The sequence below is a fragment of the Silurus meridionalis genome, chromosome 5 (genome assembly GCF_014805685.1).
Source record: "Silurus meridionalis isolate SWU-2019-XX chromosome 5, ASM1480568v1, whole genome shotgun sequence".
Classification (NCBI taxonomy): domain Eukaryota; kingdom Metazoa; phylum Chordata; class Actinopteri; order Siluriformes; family Siluridae; genus Silurus; species Silurus meridionalis.
This window is the reverse complement of record NC_060888.1, coordinates 9,451,630-9,475,914: the sequence shown is the minus strand read 5'-3', so window position 1 is coordinate 9,475,914 and position 24,285 is coordinate 9,451,630. Positions and strand designations below refer to the sequence as shown.

The 24,285-nt window shown below is 37.7% G+C and overlaps 1 protein-coding gene across 1 annotated transcript in view; it reads right to left on the bottom strand.

Moving 5' to 3' along the window:
- Positions 1-4,873: 4,873 nt before the first annotated feature.
- The window catches only part of mgat4b (alpha-1,3-mannosyl-glycoprotein 4-beta-N-acetylglucosaminyltransferase B), a 151,584-nt gene continuing 132,172 nt past the window's right edge, over positions 4,874-24,285 (bottom strand). Inside the window, exons 10-15 of the mRNA XM_046849608.1 lie at positions 24,030-24,137; positions 23,471-23,664; positions 14,635-14,713; positions 10,322-10,409; positions 7,369-7,481; positions 4,874-5,606 (exon numbers count right to left, since the gene is read on the bottom strand). Of these exons, the coding sequence (XP_046705564.1) occupies positions 5,583-5,606; positions 7,369-7,481; positions 10,322-10,409; positions 14,635-14,713; positions 23,471-23,664; positions 24,030-24,137 (606 nt within the window). The 3' untranslated portion in view covers positions 4,874-5,582. The remainder of the gene's footprint in view (positions 5,607-7,368; positions 7,482-10,321; positions 10,410-14,634; positions 14,714-23,470; positions 23,665-24,029; positions 24,138-24,285) is intronic.

The following is a 24,285-nucleotide window of genomic DNA, read 5'->3' as shown; positions in this document are numbered from 1 at the left end:
AATGAGTCAAACACTGATTGAGATCTATTCAAATTATCAAAAACCCAAAAACTTCTTTTCAACTACTTCAACTTTTTCTTGCAAATAAGACCACGTTGTTGTGGCAAGTTATAGTCAGGAGTTTCTTCCATCATTTATTCCTCTTAAAATGTTCTGCTTGCTGTTGAAGTGATGCTGAACTGCATGTTAGTGTAAGTCGATACAACCAAGCGCCAATCAAAACCCGTTCAAAACAGAGCGCGCGCTCCACACTGATTGGTGGATTGTTGCGTGATTGAGCGGGTAAGGTTTTTATCTACTCATTAATAAAAAGGAACAGCAGATTTCGCAAAATAGAGTTGAGTGAAAAGTAACATATTTGACTTTGAAATGTAGTGAAGTTAAAGTAAAAGTCTCCCTAAATGTAAATACTTCAGTATACTAAGTACCGATACATAAAAAGTTAATTAATTACAGTAACAAATTACATTAACTTCGTTACTGTCCACTATTGGTAGTGACTTGGTTCTTTGAATCTTGTTCATCAAAATGAACGACTCTTTTTTTGAGTCATTTTTGTTCATTTCGTTCCTTTGATCAGAAATAAAATAAAACGTTGCATTTTCAATAAGCCGATCCACCAGCATGTGTACATACACAAACCGTGACAATAACGGAAATATGACAATGCAACTGAGGACAAATAATGATAGTTGTATTGTTAGTTCTTTTGTCACATAACCCCTTAATTATTGTAAGAATATTGTCAAGATTCGGACCAAGAAAACCTAATCAATTGCGTCTAGGAGTCACGTGATAAAAGAACGAACGACTCGGACTAGAAGAGTCAAGATGTAAACTATTCCATTCTTTTTCCTGTACATAACCTACAGAGAATTTGCGATGCTTTGCACATGCACATCCAGTAGAAAATGAACGAATCTCTCTTTGGGACCACTTGTTTTTCTGAGTCACATTACAGATTCGTTCAAAATGAATGAATCTTTTATGAACAACTAATCCCATGAAATTATAATGAGATTACATTATGTCTAGAAATGAAAACAGGAATCTTTGTCTGTTGCAAAATTGAAACAAAGCTGAATAATGAAGAAAGATTTTCGGTTTTTCTAATCTGTAAATGTAATTTATTCTAATCTGTGAACCTGGACCTCAGATTGCTGCTGGTGACTGACAGGAGTGCACCCTGATGTTGCCCTCTGCTCTCATCAACCTCCTGTTGTGTTATTCATTTAAAAGTTAAAATAGAAATTATCACATATTCCAAATCGTCAGGAAGCTGAGGTCAGAGCGCAGGGTCAACCATGTATGGTATGGCACCCCTGGGGCAGATATGGTTAAGTGCCTTACTCAAGGGCCCTGCAGTGGCAGCTTGAACCCCCAGGCTTATGGTCATAAACCCAGATCCTGAACCACTGCACCACCACTCACCTAAGATACTTTTGAGATGCTTTTTTGCTCAACAGAGTTGTAAAAAGTTGTTATTCGAGTTAAAGTAGCCCCCCTGTCATCAAACCCCTCCGCTTATTCTGTAGAGATATCACTTCTCTTATTTAATAACATATTTATTTTGCTTATTCTTCAAGATGCCAATGATTTAAAATATCACATGCTACCTAACTTTAATTAATATATAATCAGCACTGTTTCTAGGCAAATTAGGAGGTCACCTAGTGTGCAACCAGCTTTGGAGGGGGACCCAAGTGAGCACCCCTTGCCTCGCCTCTAGCCTCGCCCTTGTCCCCTCACGCATTTAAATAGTTTACCTGAAGTTTAATATACAATATATGTTTACATACCCTAATTCAGACACTTTTGCAATGATTATTAAATACTATTAATCTTTTTTATGGAAGGTTGGGAATGATTTGACAATAGAAATCTTAGAAGTCTAGGGTGCCAAAACGGCTATAAATGGCCCTGTGTATACTCCAAACTTCAAATTGGCAGTGAAATTACTGTAATTAGAACAAATCCAAATCAAATCAATTAATTAAATATCAAAAACAGCTAAAGCTGCTGTTGCTGACTGGCATCAGTTAACCTTTATGTGATCCTCTGTGTTGTAGCCCATCAACCTCAAGCTTCAATGCGGTGTACCTTTTGAGATGCTTTACTGCTCAACACAGCTGCAAAAAGTTATTTGAATTACTGTAGCCCCCCCTGTTATTAAACCCCTCTGCATATTCTGTAGAGATATCATTTCTTTTATTTAATAAAATACATATTATTTTGCTTATTTCTAAAGATGTCAATCATTCTACATTTACATTTGTGGCCTTATCCAGAGCGACTTACAACTAAGCAGAGGATGGTTTTAGGGCTTTGCTCAAGGGTCCAGCACTGGCAGCTTGGTGGTGGTGGGATTTGAACCTGTGACCTTCCGATCCAGAGTCAAATGCCTTAACCACTGAGCTCCCACCTTCCCTCTAGATCTCACATACTACTGAAAATTAATTCACTGATACTTGACGCTTCAGATTTGTTACTGTAAATAAAACAAATTCAAATGAATTGAATCAATTAAAATATCAATCCAAAGATCAAACTATATATATTATTTTGGAGATAAAGTCTGAATCACTTCACATAGTTGGTGTTTTTACTTGTAGATCAGCTTGAAGTTTCATAAACATAAAACAGTAACAGATACGGTGCTGTATGTAGAGTCAAATATCTTCAGAAATGCACTGGTTTATTATAATGCAACTTTAATTCATCTTTGAAAAATGTTTCTGCCGAGTTTCTTCTCAATGAGAAATAAAATTATATCTCAACCAGGTGTTACAAGATAACTTTATATATCATATGTAAATTAGTTTTTTAAGTAAAGCGTTAAAGTGAAATGCCGAGCACACACTCCAACGGAGCGTCATCTGTGTCAACAGCTGCCCCCACACAGGTGTTAACAGACCCAACAACCCCCTAACAAAAGACTGAACTCATTTACATCTTCAGGAGGACAAAGTTCAAACGTCAACATGTCTTCTTTTTTCTGGACACTCTTATAAACAATTGAACTTTTTTTTGTGTGTGTGCTGTAAAAGTTTCTCCTAAAGAAATACTCCAGTGTTTAACAAAGTAATATTTATCCACTATATTAGTAGTACATGTGCAAATACGGTTGACAAAACAATCGAAATCCTGTTTATTTTAATTATGCTTATAACAACAGTCTAAGGGCGGGTGTTCAATTCTATTAACGAGATTTTGGGATATAAAAAACTAATTTAGAAAGCTCGAACCAATACAAGAGATGTAAATGAGAGAAAGTCTTAGTTAAGAGCTTGATACAAGCAAAGAAAGGAGATATGGGAAAGACAGGAAATACAGGAGATACTGGAATATGCTACCGTTTCACTTCACTTTCAGTAATGTATTTATTTATATATTTATTTTTCAACCACACTGGTAACACGATCATAAGTGGCCCTGTATTTAAAGGAATACCTATGTGTATTGCATGTTTAAAAAAAAAAAAAAGAACTATACAAAATATATGTTTCGCTTAAACAATTGTTGATGGAACTGAGATGTGTGTGAACAAAGCTTTTTTTTTTTTAACCCTCTGTGCATCGAAACATGTTGTCCATGGTAATCATACACTGACTACACACATACTGGATGATGATTAGCTAAACAAATAGACACTGGTCCTCAGTATGTTGCACAATATTGCAGAATCTGCTTAGAAGGTGTTCATGGTGTATCTTGATCGATCCTCTTCGGCACCTGTTAGCAGCCTCATACCTACAGCAGGAACCCAACAACAAAGCAAACATCTAAAACACTTTCAAACGCATATTAGAGAAATATGCAGCTGCTCTGTCATTCAACCTTTGTGAATTTAAAAAACCTTTAAATAAATACCAGGCTGAATCCTGTATGAAGTAAACTCAATGCTGCATAAATGGGCCTGGGAATATTCAATCAATGCTCCATGAGTTTCCGTAGTTGTGTTGCTGTATGTGAAAATCTTCAGTTAGACTCACAAAACCAGTTTGGGAATCATTTAGCTGGTTAATGATTCCAGCTTTCCAGGTTCTACTTCCCATGTTAACTGAAAGAGAAACTCTGCGTGTGTGTAGAACCAGGAAGAGTTTAACAAAAACACAAACCAATAAATTAGCTGTGTAAGATAAAACATAAGTGATAAGGACGTAGGATCTTATAATGAGAATTAGGATGAGGGTTGAAATTGAAGCACGTATTCGTTGAAGAACATGAAGTTCTGACGTTTTTTGGAATTTTTCTTGAAATCTCTCAATCTCTCTCTTAATATGTGGTTCTTTCTCAAAATTTTACCACAAAGCTAGAGGCGCACAACTGCATACGAGTCTTTGGAAGCAGTATCACTCAATTTTCCCATCAATTGATCTAGGAGACCCAAACAAGTTCCAGCTTGACAATACCCCTGTGTACAAAGTCAGCTCCATGAAGATATGATTTACATGGCTTGAATTGGAAGATCTTGAAGGCCTGCTCTAAAGCTCTGACCTGAACCCCATTGAACACTTTTGTGATGAATGTGAATGCTGACTGCACCCCAGGCCTCCTCACCTCACCTACATCAGTTCCTGACTTTATTATTGCCCTTGTGTCTGAATGAGCACAAATCCCCACGATCACACTTCGAAATCCAGTGGAACATCTTCCCAGAAGAGTGAAGGTTCTTATAACAGTAAATGGGGAATACATGTGGAATGAGATGTCAATTTGTCAATCTTATGGTCAAGTGTCTGATAAACATTAAAAAGGGCCATGAATTAAGAAAAAAAATAACTTAAAATAAATATTTCCTGATCTCGTTCATGTGTGACATATTACATATATTATTATAAAAGCAAGTACAGATTTTCAACAAGCACAAGGGTTGTCACAAATGTTTTTTTTATTATCATTATTATAATTATTAATTTCCTTTTATAGCTTGTAATATTTGTAGCTATAATCCATCTGTCTGACTTTGGTCAATCACGATTAACCTCAGCACATAAAAACACACATTCATGACGATCATATGCTATGTGTGTGTATTCTTAACAGTGTGCAAGTTTCATAAGAACTACACCTTTTATTTTTATTTTTGGAATAGCAAAACCCCGCACCTAAAAATATTCGCCAGGAAAATGATAGCACAAATCAAAACTTTGCAAATCATATCTTGAAGAAGAAATCGAGTCTTCCACCAACACCCCCTCCCAAAATAAAAATAAAAAATAAGCAGCATTTTCAAGGCTATAAAAACTTCTCAGTACGCCAAAGGGCAAGAGAGTCTCCATCCGGTGAGCCCATAAACAAATAGACCAGTGTGATTACACTCACTGAACCAGGAGCCATGTATGTACACATAAATACAGTTTATTATGCAGTTTATACAGCGGCGTCTGTTCGTCGCCAGCAGCTTGGCTGTGCGTCTTCTCGGGCCTTCACCGTGGGCGCATGCTTCACTGTTGTACCCTGCTCAAGCGACTTCCGGCCAGCAGGCGGTGCTGATGAACTGAGCCGAAGCAGCTGCCGATGCTGAGCGTTCCTGCACCACACAGGCCCAGCGAAACCGCGTGGAGCAGAAGGAGGCTTTGTCACTCTGCTTTCTTAATGAAAATCTAACCAGACAAAAGAGTCCACAAAGAAATTCAATCCTAAGATAAAGCATTAAACAAAACAGCTTAAAAAAAATCCCTTACATGAAATACCTTTATTACAAAATGATCAAAATGAATCGATAACATCCATCTCTAATCTGATTGGTTATATTTTTCCCTCAAAATTATACAGCCACACACATTACTTTTGATGCACACATTCTATTCATAAGTACCAGTGGTGTTTTAGTTAGCTTCACTGTTCTTTCTCCCCCCGCATTCATGGGTTCATGGCTTTGTTCTGCCGATCTGCAATTAGGACACTGACAAAGAGCTCGGAAGATCACAACACTTGGTTTATTGATCATCGAGAAGTGGAACTTATACATTAGCCACAGTGGATTAAACACTGCATCTCATCTCTCTCTCTCTACACAACTCCTGTGCAGACTGTTCTTTCCCACGATTCCAAATAACTGTTCTCGTGGTATTATCTCCAGATCTCATTCAAAGTTGTAGTACATCATTTATAACCTTAAATTTCACTCCCTACATATAAATACATCGGTTTTTGTATCGAATGCCAATTTGTATCCGAAGCGCACTTTTTAAAAATCGTTAACTGGTGCACCGATGTGAATTGGTGTATCTTACCATTCCTAATTAGACCCCATGACATCACCCAGCCACTGATTCTCTTTTTCAATAACATTTACTTAAATGGAATTTGGTAGACACCCTTTTCAAGGGTGACTTATAATTATCTCATTTATACATCGGAGGCTGCGTTACACCACCTTAGCGACGATTTAAATTCACGACCTTCCAATCAGTAGTCCATCATCTAATCCACTGAGCTACCACTTCCCTATAACAGCACTCCCTGAAGTGTTAATATATTATAATAGTTTTTACATTCGGTAATGCACTCCTTTTTTCATGGTCAGAAGTGGCGGACCTCAAGGTTGTTTATTTTCCGCCTCACACTTTGAGCACATTTTTTAATTCTATATAATAAAAAAAAGAAACTAGGGTCGCGCAGTGTCACTGTGGCTACTCACTCCGTACCGGAAATAAGATTTGTTTCAGGATTCGTAGTGCTACCCTTAGCCGCTAACCAGGAAGTGGCTAGCACCTAACGCTAGCACTATCAATTCCTTAGCATTTTATGTCCAGCTTTAAAAATGTGTCTTAAAAATAAGAAAATCCTAACAATTTCTCATATCCAGGGAGTGAACGAATGAAGGATGGGAGGAATGAAGACATTTGTTAAAGTATGCTGAAATAAATAGAACAGTTATGTAGAACATGTCTTTAGAAAATTAAATATGAAATGTTAAACACACTCACACACACAAATGTGCATACACATCTGTATTACCCAAATAAGGTCTAACAAATGTAAACTTTTTAATACAAATTTTCAATTTATTTAATTCATTGAATTTGTGCCAATAAAACTGGTTATTTAATTGAATCAATCAAATAAAAGTGTAAGCATTAATTTAATTAATTTTATTTTATTTTTATCAAATATTATAAAATATGATTTTATAAATTACTTAACCAAGCAGAACTGTTGATGTTTACAAATGTTAATAAGAATAAACTGTGTTTGAAAACACAAGCAATTTTATGCTTTGCATTTCTTAACTGTACCGAAACTGTAACGAACAGCGACTTAAAAACGGAGCTATGTACCGAACCGTGAATTTTGTGTACCATTACACCCCTAGTTGTTACAGTAATTCGATACCGATCCGTGTGTTTGTTTTGGGCCTACCTCGCTGAGAATGACCCATACAGGAGAGTCAGTGAGCACAGTAAGCCGCAAGGCCTCCAGCGGCCCGAACGTGGCCTCCACCTCCCCTTCTGCGATGCCGTTCTGAAAGTGACCTATGCAGACACACAGCGATTCTGGTTACCAGACGAAACAAAATTACATTAAAAAGGCTAAATTCATATTCTTATGTTCTAAATTCAGACCCATTTTATACAATTACTACCTTTAACCAAGAAAAATCCAAATCATTAAAAATCTCTCGAGATACACTGTACATCCACATTTCAGTTGAAATATACCCATCAGAGGTACAAAAATCAAGCGTGCCATCATAGTGACAAGAAGATTGCATAGTTTGGTCCCTTGTTCTAGTTTTTTCTCTAGCATCGCAAAAGAGCCTCTTGCCAGACGCCAGATTTTAGAAGAAAATTCTCTTAAGGTTTTATTATACAAATGTACACTCACTGGTCATTTTATTAGCAACGTGTACAGCGGCTCATTAATACAATTAACCAATAAAACAGGTTGTAATTCCTTGTTGATAAAAAAGGTCAGAGAACAGCCAGACCTTTTAACCTAACAAGAAGGCAACGATAATGAAATACTTTATAACCGCTCATTGCAACAGTGACGAGCAGAAAACAGTGGAAAGTATTTGGGTAAATGTACCTCGTTACTGTACTTAAATAATGTTTTGGCTACTTTCTAGTTTTACTAAATATCAAAGGTATAAGCAACTTTTCCTCTCTACTAAACTACATTTATGATTCCATAGATGCCCTTTTTACTACAATATATTTTAATTGTCAATGAGTGTTACCAATTACATTCTGCACCTCTATTAAAGAAGTCATTAAGGCTCAATAATCCCAACCCTTATCTGCTGCCTGTGAGAGACTTTTTTAGCACTGTCTAAAATGAGTCTAAAATGAGTCTTTTTCAGTCTAAAATGAGGTGCATCAAATCTCTGTCTGAATATTCGGCTTTACTTTATCTAAAATGATTTACTTTCATTTTGTTTGTCACTGAATATTAATGGGTCTTTTATGTTGTGACACGACAGTGTAATTTTATTTGTTAATTTAAAATGAAACCTTTTTGCAAAGATTGCTTTACTACTTTTTTTGACCGACTTGTTTGATTTTTTTCATTCTGGCATGTTGTGTAGATCATAGTGTTGAGGTGTACAATTTGATTTGTATTTTAGGAAATAAAAACCTCACAAATCAACTGGTTTTGGCTTTTCAGTAACATGTGACGACTAGTGCATCTTTGAGTCAAATACTCATATTGTACTCATAAGTACAGTTCAAATCAGATACTCTAAGCCTTTTACTAAAATCATATTGGAATTGGTGACTTAGAGTACGTACTGCAGTAAGGTTTCTATACTTTTAATCAAGTAGGATTTTCTTTACACTTCTGGCAGAAAAGCACTGTAGAATGCATTACATTACATTAAAACCTGACCTGCACAGGCTACAATATAGAAGACCACATCAGGTTCCACATCTTTCCAGCTACTGTCAAAAGACCAGGTAATGGACAGGCATCCTTATTTAGGTGACTAATAGGTGTATATCGATGAGGTGTTAAAAAAATTCCCTGAGCAGTGTAGCACTGTGATATCTTGCCTAGGTAAATCAGCACAAAATAGATAACTAAAAAACAAATCTATTTACTGAACCAACAATAAACACTTTTGAAGCCTAACATCTGTCATTTCATAAATGCTTTGCAAAAACTTCTTGGTTCACACATTACACTCTAGTAGGAGTAATGTCATGTCCACACCATGGTTAACTTTTATTTCTAAACAGCAAGACAAAAGTAGAGTGCTTGAAGGCATGAAAGGTTGGATGATGCACTCAGACTGAGTTGTAGATGCATTGGAGTTGGAAGTGATGCGCAAAGCATTTGTATTTCTAATGAGACACACACGGGGCCAGATACCGCTGCCTCATATAAACTCGCATCATTGATTTTGTTGAGCTTTATATCGAACTCAAGGTTAAAATGAATTTATGAATGAGGCTGAATGAATATTATATAAAACTAATACATTTATAATAGGACTCTGGGAACCTTCATCCTCCTGTGTGACACACACACACACACACACACACACACACACACACACACACACACAGATATCCACTGCCAGGCCATGACTTCACAGTGTAAGTTTGATCATTTTCTTGTTGACAAGCATTATTAAGTCCAGAATGATGTAGTGTTGGTAGTGGAACTGTTGGTAGAAGTATGGTTGTAGTGTTGGTATTGCTGTAGTGTTGCTGTATTGTCGGTAGTGTTGTAGTGTTGCTAGTGCTGTAATGTTGGTAGTGGTTGAGTTGCTAGTGGTAGTGTTATTAGTGGTAGCGCTGTAATTTTGGTAGTTGTTAAGTTGGTAGTGGTAGAGCTGTCATTTCGGTAGTGGTTGTGTTGCCAGTGGTAGTGTTATTAGTGGTGGCGCTGTAATTTTGGTAGTGGTTGTGTTGCCAGTGGTAGTGTTATTAGTGGTAGCGCTGTAATTTTGGTAGTGGTTGTGTTGCCAGTGGTAGTGTTATTAGTGGTAGCGCTGTAATTTTGGTAGTGGTTGAGTTGCCAGTGGTAGTGTTAGTACTGTTGGTAATGGTAGTGCTGTAGTGTTGGCAGTGCTGTAGTGGTAGATCATTTGTGTGTTCTGAAGATTTTCAGATTGAACAGAACTGTGTTACTTTCTCTTGTCTGGCAATTTCTCCTAAAAAGAGAACTGTACAATATTTTTCTGAGGTCTTAAGGCTGTTGGGATTTACTTAACATATTAAAGGAATAAAATATGTCAATATGTGTATTTCTAACTCTAACTCTCTATATTGCAGTGTTGACAAAAGGTTTCATATTAAGGGATTATATTATTTTAGTATTTACATTTACTTTCTTTTTTATTAATTTACGCTGATCTGTGTCTCACCTATTCTAATAAAGCCGTCCTCTGTGCGCTGGTACTTCGGGGTTCTCTCCTTCTCCTCTTTCAAAGCTTCTTTATCAGACTGAATATTCTGAAAGCAAAAAAATACATATTGTTAAACTACTTTTTTACAGCAGCTTGGTTGAATTCTTCATTATGATTAGCAGGATCATGTCACTTGTTAATATAGTAAAGTTAGAAGCATTAGCAGAAAATAAGGAAGCTGATTACAGCTGCTATAACGTAAGTAATAACAAAGTTGTTTCACAAACATTATATTATTTTTCTGTAACAGCATGTAAACACACCAGGGTTAAACCTACAGTTTTCAATTTCTCAGTGTCGAGTCACAAACTCGCTTCACGCATATTCACATTCCACATTCGAAAGATGGTGATATTTATATTAATGTGACTCCCCTGACCCAGTGTACAATAGTGCACTTGTGTGGTAGGCTTGTATGGTTTTTTTCGTTAAAAAAATCAGGGACAGGTTTGGATTTCTTGCGGCTGCTGGGGTGAAATGGTAACGCGTTGAAGGAGAAAGCACCGTGTCTCTGCTCCACAGAAGCAAATCGAAGGCTCTGGAAACAGCGCTGAATTGAGATGGTGTGTTTGTTTGTCTGTGCAGGTCTGCATTACACTCCTGATCCCCACAATCCCTTGCTGCGTTCAGACTGCGAGATATCTCCATTCTCTATTCAATCCAACTGCCACTTGCCAAATTGTGACTAATATGACTGCAGGACCCCTTTGCAAATCTCAAAAAGATACACACACACACACACACACACACACACACACACACACACACACACACACACACAATCATACCCACGCTGAACATCTCCCACTGACATTCTCAACATATTAACCATAAGAAATATTTTATTTATTTAATTTAATGAAAGCTGCCATGAACAAAAACAATGATCAAAACTGTCGGAAAATCCTAAAACTCAGTGTCTACAAAGATAAAAACATGCATGCACACACACACACACACACACACACAGACACACACACACATGGCCCTGCTAATTTAGTCCTTCCAGAAAATTCCACTAAATCTAAACGGGTCTCTGGGGAACTAGGAAAGATGTAATGAGAAAAAGTCGAGGGAGGAGAAAAATAAGCGACACAATGACTGCAGGAAATAGCCAAAAAATAAATATGGGTTGAACGATGGAAGAAAATAGATGGAGAGAGATAGACAGCGAGTGAGAGAAAGGCACAAAGGCGAAAAAGAGGGAGATGTTAGGGGCCGATGTGGCGCTTGTTCCTTGAGAATCCATGCGATTAATCTTGCAGGGGAGCTTTTTGTTTTTCAACGATAATCTTAAATCACCAACACACTCCCTTCCTGCTCTTCGGCTTGCCAATGAAACGCCTTCCGAAAGCAGACACGCTCTCACGCTGGGCATGACGAGTCGCCCTCAGCCAGTGCACCACAGGACATCCTTTCAAATACATAAAACACAAATATGTTTGATCTCCGGCTGTCGTGTCACATTTCCCTGCACGTGGGTCATGCGATCTGCTGAAGGTGTAGGAGTGAAAGGAGGAACTGGTCAGAGAATGGAAAGAGGGCAGGAACTTGCCTGACACTGCAGTCTTCTGCTTTAGAAATACTCAAAAGAACTGAAAACAACTCAAGTTTTTTTTTTTATTTCTTTCAACTCTAAGCCTTTTTAAGCTCACAGAAGATGAGCTGCTGGACATCTTAAAAACGCCTACGCCAACAAAAGGCTCTGCAAAAACGACAACGTGTCGGAAGTGACCGGGCCGTTAGAAATGCAATTACAGTTGTAAGGCAATCATTGGAGCTGGTGTTCAGAGAGCAACGGCCCACACATAGTGACTGTGTGGCTTCACAAAGAGCTCACATTGATTAGGGGAAGAAGATGTCCAGTCAGCTCTTCACAAAATGAAGCCGGTATCTGACTCATAGATTTTTCCACGGACTGTAGACGCAATTATTTAGCCAATTGAGAACGAAAATAGTTTTTTTTCCCCCCACTTTAGCATTTTAAACTGACAGTAGACATTTTCTTTCACATTACATATGCCTACCACCAACAGGGTTATTTTTTATGAAATTGAGCACATAGTAAAAAAGCTTTTATATATATATATATATATATATATATATATATATATATATATATATATATATATAGTTTTAACACTTTTTCTCTGATATAACCATTTCCTTGAGTAGTCTTCGGAAACACAAACACGTCAACAAAGAAAATTGACTGAGACTTGGAAGAAAATGAAGAAAATAGGAAGAAAATAAAAGAACAGAGCCACCCATGATGGCAAAATTATAATGGGAATTAATTAACGGTGCTGCCCTGTGTATCTATTACATCAGGGTCGGACAAAACACTAGGCCGTCCATCGTTTTTTATTCATTTTGTTTGACATTAATCGTGCATATATAGTAGTTATTATGTTCAAATTATGTACAAATTATGTTTGACCATTTTCAGTAAAATTATATATAAATAAATATAGAAGAGGTGAAATAAAAACCTTTTATTCATGATGTCCTTTCTTTAAAATAAAAATAATTCTTAATCACTAAACATTTGTTTTACTAATGCCCCAAGTCTCAAATCAAGCACAAAAATACGCCACGAAAAACACATCTAGCAATTAAAAGCATCCGGGTGGAAACATAGCTCCAAATGTTCCATTTAGTGTCCTGATGATTTACGTAATTCAAAACACCATAACTACTTTAAAACATTTACAAGAATATTTTGCCTTCATGCTCTATGTTGAGTTTGGTTTCACTAATAATGAAGATACATTTGCATAAAGCATTCATATTTATCCATGCCCATGTTGATTAGAGTATTCAAAACTTACAAAAAGTAATTTCATTACATTTAATACATTAATTTCATCCTGGCACAGGGTGTGAGCAAGTTTGACAAGGGCCAAATTGTGATGGCTAGACAACTGGGTCAGAGAATCTCCAAAACTGCAGCACTTGTGGGGTGTTCCCAGTCAAAAGTGGTCGAAAGTGGTCGAAGAAAGGAACAGTGGTGAACCGGCGACAGGGTAATGGGCGGCCGAGGCTCAATGATGCAGACAAGCTACTGTAGCTCAAATTGCTGAAGAAGTTAATGCTATTAATGTTTGATGGGTCAGAACTGTTTTGACAGCAAAATGTGTGCCCACACATTATTAGGCAGGTGGTCATAATGTTGTGCCTGATCAGTGGCCATAAAGTTATGCCTTGTCTGTGTGTATATATATATATATATATATATATATATATATATATATACATATACACACACACACACACACACACACACACACGCACAGTAAAACCCCGAAACTGAGTTACAGTACAGTGGCCAGGATCATACAGAGGTTTTCCAAGATAGTTTCCTCTCGGAACAGGATCTCGCAAGGGTCGATCAAAAACGTTGAGTCCTTAGGCTGTGTGTCAGGTGCAGAAGCTGCTTCAAAAAAACAGATGCATGAGTGCTCTCAGCATTGCTTTAGAGGTTGCAGAAGCGGAAGGTCCGCTACTCAATGCTCAGACCATACTCCGCACACTGCAACAAGTCGGTTTCCATCTTTTGAAGCTGGCTCACAAGAAAACCTGCAAACAGTTTGCTGAAGACAAACTGTCCAAGAGCCTGAATTTCTGGAACCATGTCCTGTGGTCTGATGAGACTAAGGTAAACTTATTTGGCTCATATGGTGTCCAGCATGTGTGGAGTACCAAGAAAAATGTGTCTTGCCTACAGTCAGCCAACTCTGTGGTAACCATTTGAGAATGCACCATATAGAACTGTAAAAGTGTCCCAATACTTTTGTCCATATAGTGTAATTAGATAACTAGCTCACGTAAATTATTAAATCACATTAATCACACTAATTATTTTTTATTCCATGACATTACAGATTAATAAAACATGTTACTGTGCATCGTGTCAGAGATTTTACGTGTCCTATGAGCTAGTTAATGAGATCCAAGACATTCAGCATTCATGCAATCCTAAATTCTTTTTATTGAAAAAATATTGTTTTTTCATGGTATTATTAAAAAAAAATTATAGGAAAAAACACTTTTAACTAGTGATATTTTTTCCATCCCCAGGATCGAGATCTAGATAGAGAACCGCTCACCTGCACCAATACACGTAGCTCTTATTGTGCTTTGAGGAGGTTTTAAAGATGACAGCAGATTTTACAGTTTGAGGAACCTCCCTGAAGCAGGCTGTTTGCCCTGAGGTGTGTGTTCTGCAACATTAGCTATTGGTGTGTAGGAGTGAACGCAGACACACTTACATCAAACGGCAGCACCTCCACTGTAGTGTTGAACAACTTGTCTCCAGGGTGCTCGATGTTCCCACTGCGGAAGAAATACCTGCACCACACACACACACACACACACACACACACACACACACACACACACAATGAAAAATAATGGTAAGGATAAACAAGAACTGAGTACAGCTAAATACGCCAATAGATCAGGGATGCCTGACTCATGTGCATTTAATTTGTCTTTATTTTGTGATAGTGAAACTTTTTTCCTGTTATATCCCAGTTTGTTAGGGAGTTTGTGCAGGGTCAGCGTTAACACGGTCCTCATGGATCAGAAAGGGTTAAGTCTTGTTTAAGGGCACAACAGTGACAGTGTGGTTGAGCTATACCATTCTGGCAAAAGGCAACACACAGTGCTTTTGCATCGATTAAAGACATAAAAATATCCAATATTTAACACTAAATGATACTAGAATGAAGTTCCTGGTGTGAACTCTGGGTGTCAGCAGCACACAAAACCAAACTTTCTAACAGCTGTGTAACTGGTAGGAAAAATACCTATGTATTACATAGCATTTCACACAAAAAAATATACCTAAAAATATATAACCACAGTCTGTGTGTGTGTTTTCCCTTTAATTGTGTAGTCACAATGCATAGCCCAAGGGGGTGCTTCCTAATTCATATCTGATGGGGAAAATTGTTCAAGTTTTCTTTCTGCGCTCAAGTTATTATTCTCATAGATTCAATTCTTTTGTAATACTTCCTTTTGTAATTTTAATCATGCCATTTTTATTTTGCAAACATCCTATAGAGGTAAACTCACACTTTTGTAATTGTTTTTATTGTCATCACAATAAAAGGCGCGTCGTCCCAGCCGCACATGTTGAGAGAATCATCAAAAAAAAAAGAAACACAACACAGAGATGAGACTGGATACATCGCCACCCTATCAGATGGTGTTCCAAATTTCACCTTCCAAATAAGTCTAGAGGATAGAAGGTCAATAAAAAGAAAGCTAAATTAAAGATTTTCCAGCACTGTCTGTTTAATTTGACTTTATATATATATATATATATAAAAAGCACACCAACCTTCAGTCACGCAACATTAAGCGCATAAAACAAACCACTTAAATTAAGCATCACTGAAATGCCAACCAACACAGCTTGTTATTTACTTCCTTACTTTTTAGAACAGCTTTTGCACCATAACCGTATATTTTACTCTCCATCTGTTCACTAATATGACAAATTTGGACTGTAACACTGCATCATTGAGCATTATTATAATAATATCGGTGGCTTTCCACTCCAAAAAACCTCCAACATTCACGTTTAATTAATCATGGTACAAACTAACAATGCGAAAAATGATCGAAACCAACCAGAAACCAGAAACATGTCAACATCCTAAAATTCTTATTATACCACAGCAAATTGGTGGTTCATTCCTGTTATCACTCATAGATGCATTTTGTCTTGAAGCTCAAGACAAAAAAAAAAAAAAAAGCAGCTTGTTATGGTACAGAAAATCAAAAAAAGCTGTCCATCCTCGAGTCATGAGATCATGAAGCTTTGCATCATAAAACATAGAGAAACGATTTTATGATTCAAGAAGCTGACACTGGAAACTGGAAAAATGCTAAATAAACATCACTATGTAAATGCTTTTCTGTCATTTTCAACCTAGGATATGATACTACTTCACTGCACCAAACATTTATTTATATAGCACTTTTAAAAATGAATATATTATAAGAGATGTGTGCTTCAGTGGCACACTGTAGAGATCATGCTTTATGGCGTATGCTGGATAAAATGAAAAATATGTATTTATTTAGCAGCTGGAGCTCTTTTCCAGATATAAAGAGACATCTTTCATAATGCTGATCCATTTTATATGATCTACCGTATATAAATTATATAGACAAAAGTATTGGGACACCTGACTTTTTTCAGCCATATGTGGTTCTTCCCCAAACTGTTACCACAAAACTGGAAGCACACAATTGTATAGGATGTTTTTGGACATTGTAGCATAGTACATTTTCCCTTCGCTTGAACTAGAAGCGAACCCAAACCTGTTCCAGCATCACAATGCCCCTGTGCACAAAGTCGGCTCCATGAAAATATGGTTTACATGGGTTGAAGTGGAAGATCTTGAATGGCCTGCTATAGAGCTCTGTCCTCAACTCTATTGAACACCATTGAGATGATTTGGAACACTGACTGCACTCCAGGCCTCCTCCCCCATGTATCTGACTTATGGCTGAATGAGCATAGATCTATACCAAGAACACTTTAAAATCTAATGGAACATCTTTGCAGAAGAGTGGAGACTATTATAACAGTAAACAGGGACTGAATGTGGAATGGAATGCTTAGACAGGTGTCCACAAACTTTTGTCCAGATAGTCCATGCTAGAATGAGAGCATTGTTTAATCCTGCGATTCGTCTAGACAGTAGTATGAAATACCATCTGATGAATTAGAACAGAGAATTTAACAGTGCTGGGGAAAAAACTAGTAAAAACCGATACGAATTGCTGTGGTATAAAAGGTATAAATGATGACAGACCATTTCTGCACTTTTACAGTTCTGGACTTGTTTCTGTTCACATGGTTGAAAAAGAAAAAAAAAGACCACGACTCTAACAGTTTTGCGATTGGATCGAGATTCACTTCACTTATAAGTGGCTTTAGGTAGTCTGCCAATTGAATAAATGCAAGTCTAAAGTGCATTTAGCTCTTCAGAACATCTCTCGTATCCATCGTAGATAGATATCCATATCTCCCTGAAGAGCAAAGGAATAGTCTGAGCATCTGGATGCTCTTTTTTTTCTCGGCACAGGGAGGAAGACAACATTTTCCATAATCATACTGAAAGCTGGACTCTAAAACGACCTCCTGGGCTCAATCTGAGTGATCGCCAGATGTTTCCCACAAGCCACAGGCTTCAATGACTTCTCCATTAGGCTTATATAAACTTTCCATGGACAAATGGGGGGGATTTGAAATGGAACAGAGTACAGGTAAAGCGGTAAGCTTAAAGCTACAGGGATTGAGCGAAGGGTCGAGCTTGCTGAGCTCAGTAATCGTGTGTGTGTGTGTGTGTGTGTGCCAGAAAATGCATGAATGAGAAAATCTTTTCTTTGTCATTCCTCAGGGCAAGACATCCAGGTTCCTGTCCATAGCTGAATAGGTTTATAAAAAGCCTTTTTAAATATAATAACAGTCACCGCGATTCCCACGACATGTTTGATGTTAGCATTCCATCGAGTTAACGTTTTTATATTAGCAGCTCAATTCAAAAGGTTCGATCGACTCTGAGAAGAAACTCTTACACATTTTCAGTGTCTCCTGTGTCAGTGCTTTGTAACAGTCCATGGTATTTATGTTTCTGACTTTTTATTAATCCAAACGAAATACAATAACAGAGATACAACAGAAAATTATGGTGATACGGACACCTGACTTTTCCAGCCATATGCGTTTTTTTTTTCTCTCAAAACTGTTAACTAGGAGACATGTTCGAACCTGTTCCAGCATGGCAATGCTTCAGTGCACAAAACCAGATCCATGAAGATATGGTTTACATGGTTGGAGTGGAAGATCTATAGAGCTCTGCCCTCAACCCTGTTAAACACCTTTGGGATGAATATGAATTCTGACTGCACCTCAGGCTTATGTGGCATATTTGGAAACACAAATTACAGATAAAAACAAAGAAGTATATTATATTTGCACACGTTGAGCATTACTGTAAAAAAAGATTACAAGTCACTGTCAAAATTAGAATTTCTGGAATGAGACATTTACAACAGACTAGAGAGAACTTCAGGGTGATAACTTCTGGTCCTCTTCTGGAAAGTCTCACCAGGTTAAAATTAAAATTTTGAAAAATTTGAAAGTCACAGACATAATCCTACACAATATGGCATGCAGGAAAATGCTTTTTACCACCGATCTGTAACCAAAAAAAAAAAAGAAAGAAAAAAAAACATGAATAACTGAAAACTGACAATAAAATTTGCATTTGCAAATAAAAAATTGAATATAAAACAAAAACAAAACAAAACAAACAAAAAAAAAAAACAAAAAAAAAAAAAAAAAAATATATATATATATATATATATATATATATATATATATATATATATATATATATATATATATATATATATATATATGAAAATAAAATGTGCATAAATTTAAGTCAAAATATAGGGAGTATTATCAATTATAAAAACGTGATAATATAATCCCTTATTTAATAAACAGTACCTCAGGTATTCTACATTGAATCACTTTTATTTCTTTACGTGTCTCCTACACAATCTAGAAACAGGGTTTATAGGTAAGAGCCCAAAGACACACATGAACTGCACACTTCTGAAACAAACAGAGCTTCATGGTATGTTTCAAGTTTCAATCTAAATCTCTTCATCTGTCTGTATACTACACAATCCATTTGAGCAAAACTAAAGCAGGGATTTTACACCCTTAATACCAAAGTTCACATGAGGGTCCGTCTCCTCCTGCCTCACACAGGAACAATACCCTTTAAGAGATTAAATAATTTTTTTTTTCTGCCTAATCGAATTCTTTCTTCAGATTTCAAACCTAGAATACATCCACTGCAGCGGCTACAAATCTCAAAGCATGCAGGAACTGCAAATGTGCGGCATGAGAAGGGTCAAGCTCAAAGCTCAAAATCTTTATACAGAATTTGTACGGTCCACTTTTTTTTAGGAATAAGTACTCCTCATGCAATGATCTAATCAGCCTCAGCAGTCATAAAGATATCAGCAATGCAAGCTACAGATCAAGAGCTTTGGTTAATGTTCAAATCAGACATTTGAATGGGTTAAATGTATGAACTTAATAATTTTAACTATGGCATTGCATGGCAATTTTCAGAAATGTACACATCTCCATCCAATCCATCCTCTGAGTGACAGGAATGATAGGAATAGCCAGACTATAGTTCTGTCCCATCTCATGAAGATCTCAGACTTTCAAAGAGAAGATGCCGGCCCTAAGAGGACCCCAAGCCATCTATAGATGTACCAGTGCCAGTTGGATCCCACTTCATGAAGAGGATAAACAACCTTTTATTCGATATTTAAAACATATTCTACAGATGCTGTTTCTGGAGTTGATTTTGAATCTATAATGAGCTCAGATGTTGGGTTGATCATGAGTTTCTGGTTACACAATTCCAATTGACCATATAAGACATATTTCTCACTCTGTGGTGTTTGTAATGTTTTAATGATTTATAATCACACTTTTGATATCACCCAAATGAGGATGGGTTCTCTTTGGAGTCTGGCTCCTCTCAAGGTTTCTTCCTCATACCATCTAAGGGAGGCTTCCTCATCGGGGATAAATACACACAAATTTATATATAAGTGAATTTTTGAAAACTGCTATAAAAAGTGAAAAGTGCTATAGAAATAAATTTGAACTGAATTTAATTGAACTGTTTCCAGCCGACAGGAAGGAGATGCTAAGCCTAATTATCACTCTTTACAACCACAGACAACAGAAAAGCATGAGCACTTTGAGGCTGATGGTCTACAACAGCAGAAGACAGCATCAGGTTCCATTTTTATCAGCCAGGCAAATCATACGGATTATATTAACCACTTATTCTTTAACGTTTTTGTTTTCATGTCGGCAGTTCAGTTCTTAGGGATGTAATCACTGTACTGTCTGTTTTGCTTTTTCATTGTCAAAGAGATAAACCTGGTATAATGTTCACTACATGGACCAAAGTATTGGAATCCCTGATTTTCCAGTTATTTGTGCTTTTTCTCCAAACTGTTACCACAAAATTGAAGGAACACAACTGTGTATAAGCCATTTAATGTGGTAGCATTACATTTTCGCTTCACTAAGAGGCCCAAACCTGTTCCAGCATGACAAAAGGCAATGCCAGCTCCATGAAGATATGGTTTACATAGATTGGAGTGGAAGATCTTGAGTGGCCTGAGCTCTAACCTTAACCCTATTGAACACTCCTGAAAGCAACGAAGCATCAACACTTTGAAGTTGATGGGTAACAACAGCAGAAGGACCACATCAGGTTCCAATCCTATCAGCCAAGAACAGGAATGTGAGACGACACAGAGAGCATGCTCACTCAACTGAAATTGGAAAAAGCCCAGGTGATATTTCTCGCCTGCATGGGGTAAGTGGGGTGTATTTGGCTGTGTAGAACTATAAACTAGGCCTTGCAAAAAAGGAGAAGTTAAAACGCTGACGGGCTTTTTCAGCATCTAGAACAAGAACACACAAATGCATACTCCTTGCATCCATCATTACCCAAAATAAGTTTCTGTTAACGTGAATCTCAGCTCTAACATTTCATTTATCCAGAGTTTTGTGGGATTTTTGTTTTGCTATCAACAATGCAAATCAATTCAATACAAATACTCATCTAGTGGAAACCACTCTGAATCATTATGTGAACGACACAAGATGACGTGTGCATGTTTATCAAAATCTTCTTCTTTTTCTTTCGGATGCTCCCATTAGGGGTTGCCACAGCGGATCATCCGTCTCCATACCACTCTGTCCTCTACATCTGCCTCTTTCACACCAACTACCTGCATGTCTTCCCTCACCACATCCATAAACCTCCTCCTTGGCCTTCCTCTTTTAATCCTTCCTGGTGACTCCATCCTCAGCATTCTTCTACCAATATAACTCAAAGCTGTATGTTAGTAAAAATCAAAACCCATCTGCTTTATTCGATGCTCTAAAATATTATCGCAGGAAAACATGCTTTGTGAGTACAGCTCGCTGGGGGCACAAGAGTGATGCGCGGATGCTTCGGAACTACTCATGAGCAGAAAAATTGCAGAAACACACTGTTCTGCCCTGCTGCTCAGATCACCGAAAAAAGGCTCAGTGTACCTAGATTGACCCACGATTTTTTATTTCAAACAGTGTGCGTTTTATTATGCGAGTTATACAGTATTGCAGTATCTTAACCAAACACCAAGGATTTAAAGACTAAAGAGTACACAATAAGTCTCACACATTTAGTCCACATTAGATGTTCTAACAACCTCCACTCTTCTGGGAAGATGTTTCACTAGATTTTGGAGTGTGCTTGTCCAGATTTGTGCTCATGTACTGATGGAGGGTGAGGAAGCCTGGGGTGCAGTCAGCATTCCAATTCAATCCATAGATTTTTTCAATATGTTTGAGGTCAGAGATTTATAGAAAGATCTTCCACTCCAATTCATGTAAACCATATCTTCTTAGAGCTGGCTTTGTGCACAGGGGCACTGTCATGCTGGAACAGTTGGACATTGGGTCTCCTAGTTCAAGTGAAGGAAAAAGAGAATGCTATTGCATTCAAAGACTCCTACAATTGTGTGCCTTCAGCTTTGTGGTTAACAGTTCGGAAAAGACCCGCATATGGCTGGAAAAAACAGGTGTCTAAATACTTTTGCCCCATTTACCATATTTTTAGCGACTATAAGCCGCTATTTTTTTCCCATGCTTTGAACCCTGCGGCTTAAACAACGAAGCGGCTAATTTATGGATTTTTCCTGGGTTTTTCCCGGTTTCACAAACTTCAAGCCAAAAAACTGAACCCCATAACATTAGACCAATGAAATTGCCGAACGGGTTCAGGTGACCCAATGAAATTCTTTATATTAAATCAGATGCGCTCCCACTGAATCGGGCCGCACCACATCATAAATATGGATGATGTTCATCTGACGTTTGACCTGCCGCTTACTCGGACTGTCTACAGAAAAAGCGAATCATTCGTCACGCTAAAAAAATTGGGCATGAAAAACACACTTCACCTGTGTTCTGAGCTGCACGGCATCGGGAGAAAAGCTTCACCGATGGTGATGTTTAAACGCACGACGATGCCAAAAGAAAAACGCTCGAGAGAAATAGTTGTGAAAGGAAGAAGGAAGACAGTGAACAATGACTTTCTTGGTAGGCTACTGTTTAGATACAAGCCATGTAACAGACACTGTCTTTCGTTAAAGCCTGTGTAAAGTTAATTAGTTTCAGTGTAGACACCTGCGGCTTATAGACAGGTGCGGCATATTTATGTTCAAAATAAAAATCTTTGTCAAATTCAGCGGGTGGGGCTTATATTTGGGTGCGCTTAATAGTCCGGAAATTACGGTAGTCTAAATTCAGTATCATATAAAATGAATAGCAGCATTATGAAAGATGTGTCTGTATCAGGAAAGAAACTCCAGCTGCTAAAATAAAAATACCCACCATCCATTTTATCCAGCCTAAGCCATAACGTCTCTTTATTTAAAACTTTAAAATTAGATTTTTAGACAGTGGACATTGTTAAAAGTGGTAAATAAATACATTCAGAATTGAAAAAGCTACAATCTGTCTAATGCAGCAAAGTGGTATGTCCCCAATATACACAATATAATACTGTAGCAGAAGTGTAAAAACAAATATAGAAATCATTTATATAATGGGACACTGCTTTTATTCTGAGATCCACAAAGATCCATCTACACAGTAAAGCATGCTGGTGGTAACCTCCTGATGAAGAGTTACTTTCTAGCTGATTAGACTAATGGAGTTCTCCTTACACAGTCACCGAGATTTGTTCCTCTAGGCAGAATCATTCTTGTGCCTTACTCTTTTAATTTTTCTTTCCCCATGGTTTTAAATGTTCAGGATATTGTTTGTCCACGCAGAGGAAGCCTAACTGAAGCATGCTCCAATTCCCGGGCTGAAAAGTCTTACGACTGTTTGAAATTTGGTAATTTTAAAAACGAACAGGATGGACAGAAGAATGAGGAAAGAGTTTAATGCATGTGTGGATATGCATGTGTGTGTACCTCTCTATGCGGACTGGAGTGAAGAAGCGGATACGTATGAAGTCTCCAGCCACGGGCGTGAAAGCCCAGAAGAAATCTTCGCCCAGGTATGCCTTCTCCAGCGTAAAATGTTGGTAGGTCTTCAGACTGGTGGTGACCTCAGCTAACGGGTTGGCATGGCCTTTATGGACAGTCTGCTTCCCAAAATCTTTATCCTGCCGAGGTCAAAGAAACATTTTTTTCGAAGGCGCTGTAATTTAAAGAGACCGAGTAAACAAGTGGGTAAAGAAGACATACGGATGGCCTTCAGCCCCCAGGTTAGAATTTTTCTGATCATCAACCAGGCAGCAGAGAAAAGCCGAATCAATATTACATAGCTCGAGCAGGATCACGCTGACACTGAGTGCCACAGCGCAACACTCTGCCAGGAGAGGCAATGATCCGGTGAACAAATAATACATAAGTGTCTTCTTATCTCTTTTTCCTATCCAAGTGAGTCTGTGGCATTTGCAGTGCCCGGCAGTACATCTCTGTAGAAAATGAGTTCCTAAAGTACACACATACATGCACACATACATACCTTAAGCTTTTGGATCTTTCCAGCCAGAGATGAGTGTGTTCCCACATGCTGGAAGAGAGAAGGCTTGAAGCGGATACGCAGATTTGCCTTCTGCCTGTCGCAGTGTTTCTGTAGAAAACACACACAAATCACATCATCAAAGTTACACACACACACACACACACACACACACACACACACACACACACACACACACTCTTATTGCATTCAACATTCTTGTTTCCACCATTCTATACTTCAACACCATGCAATTCCA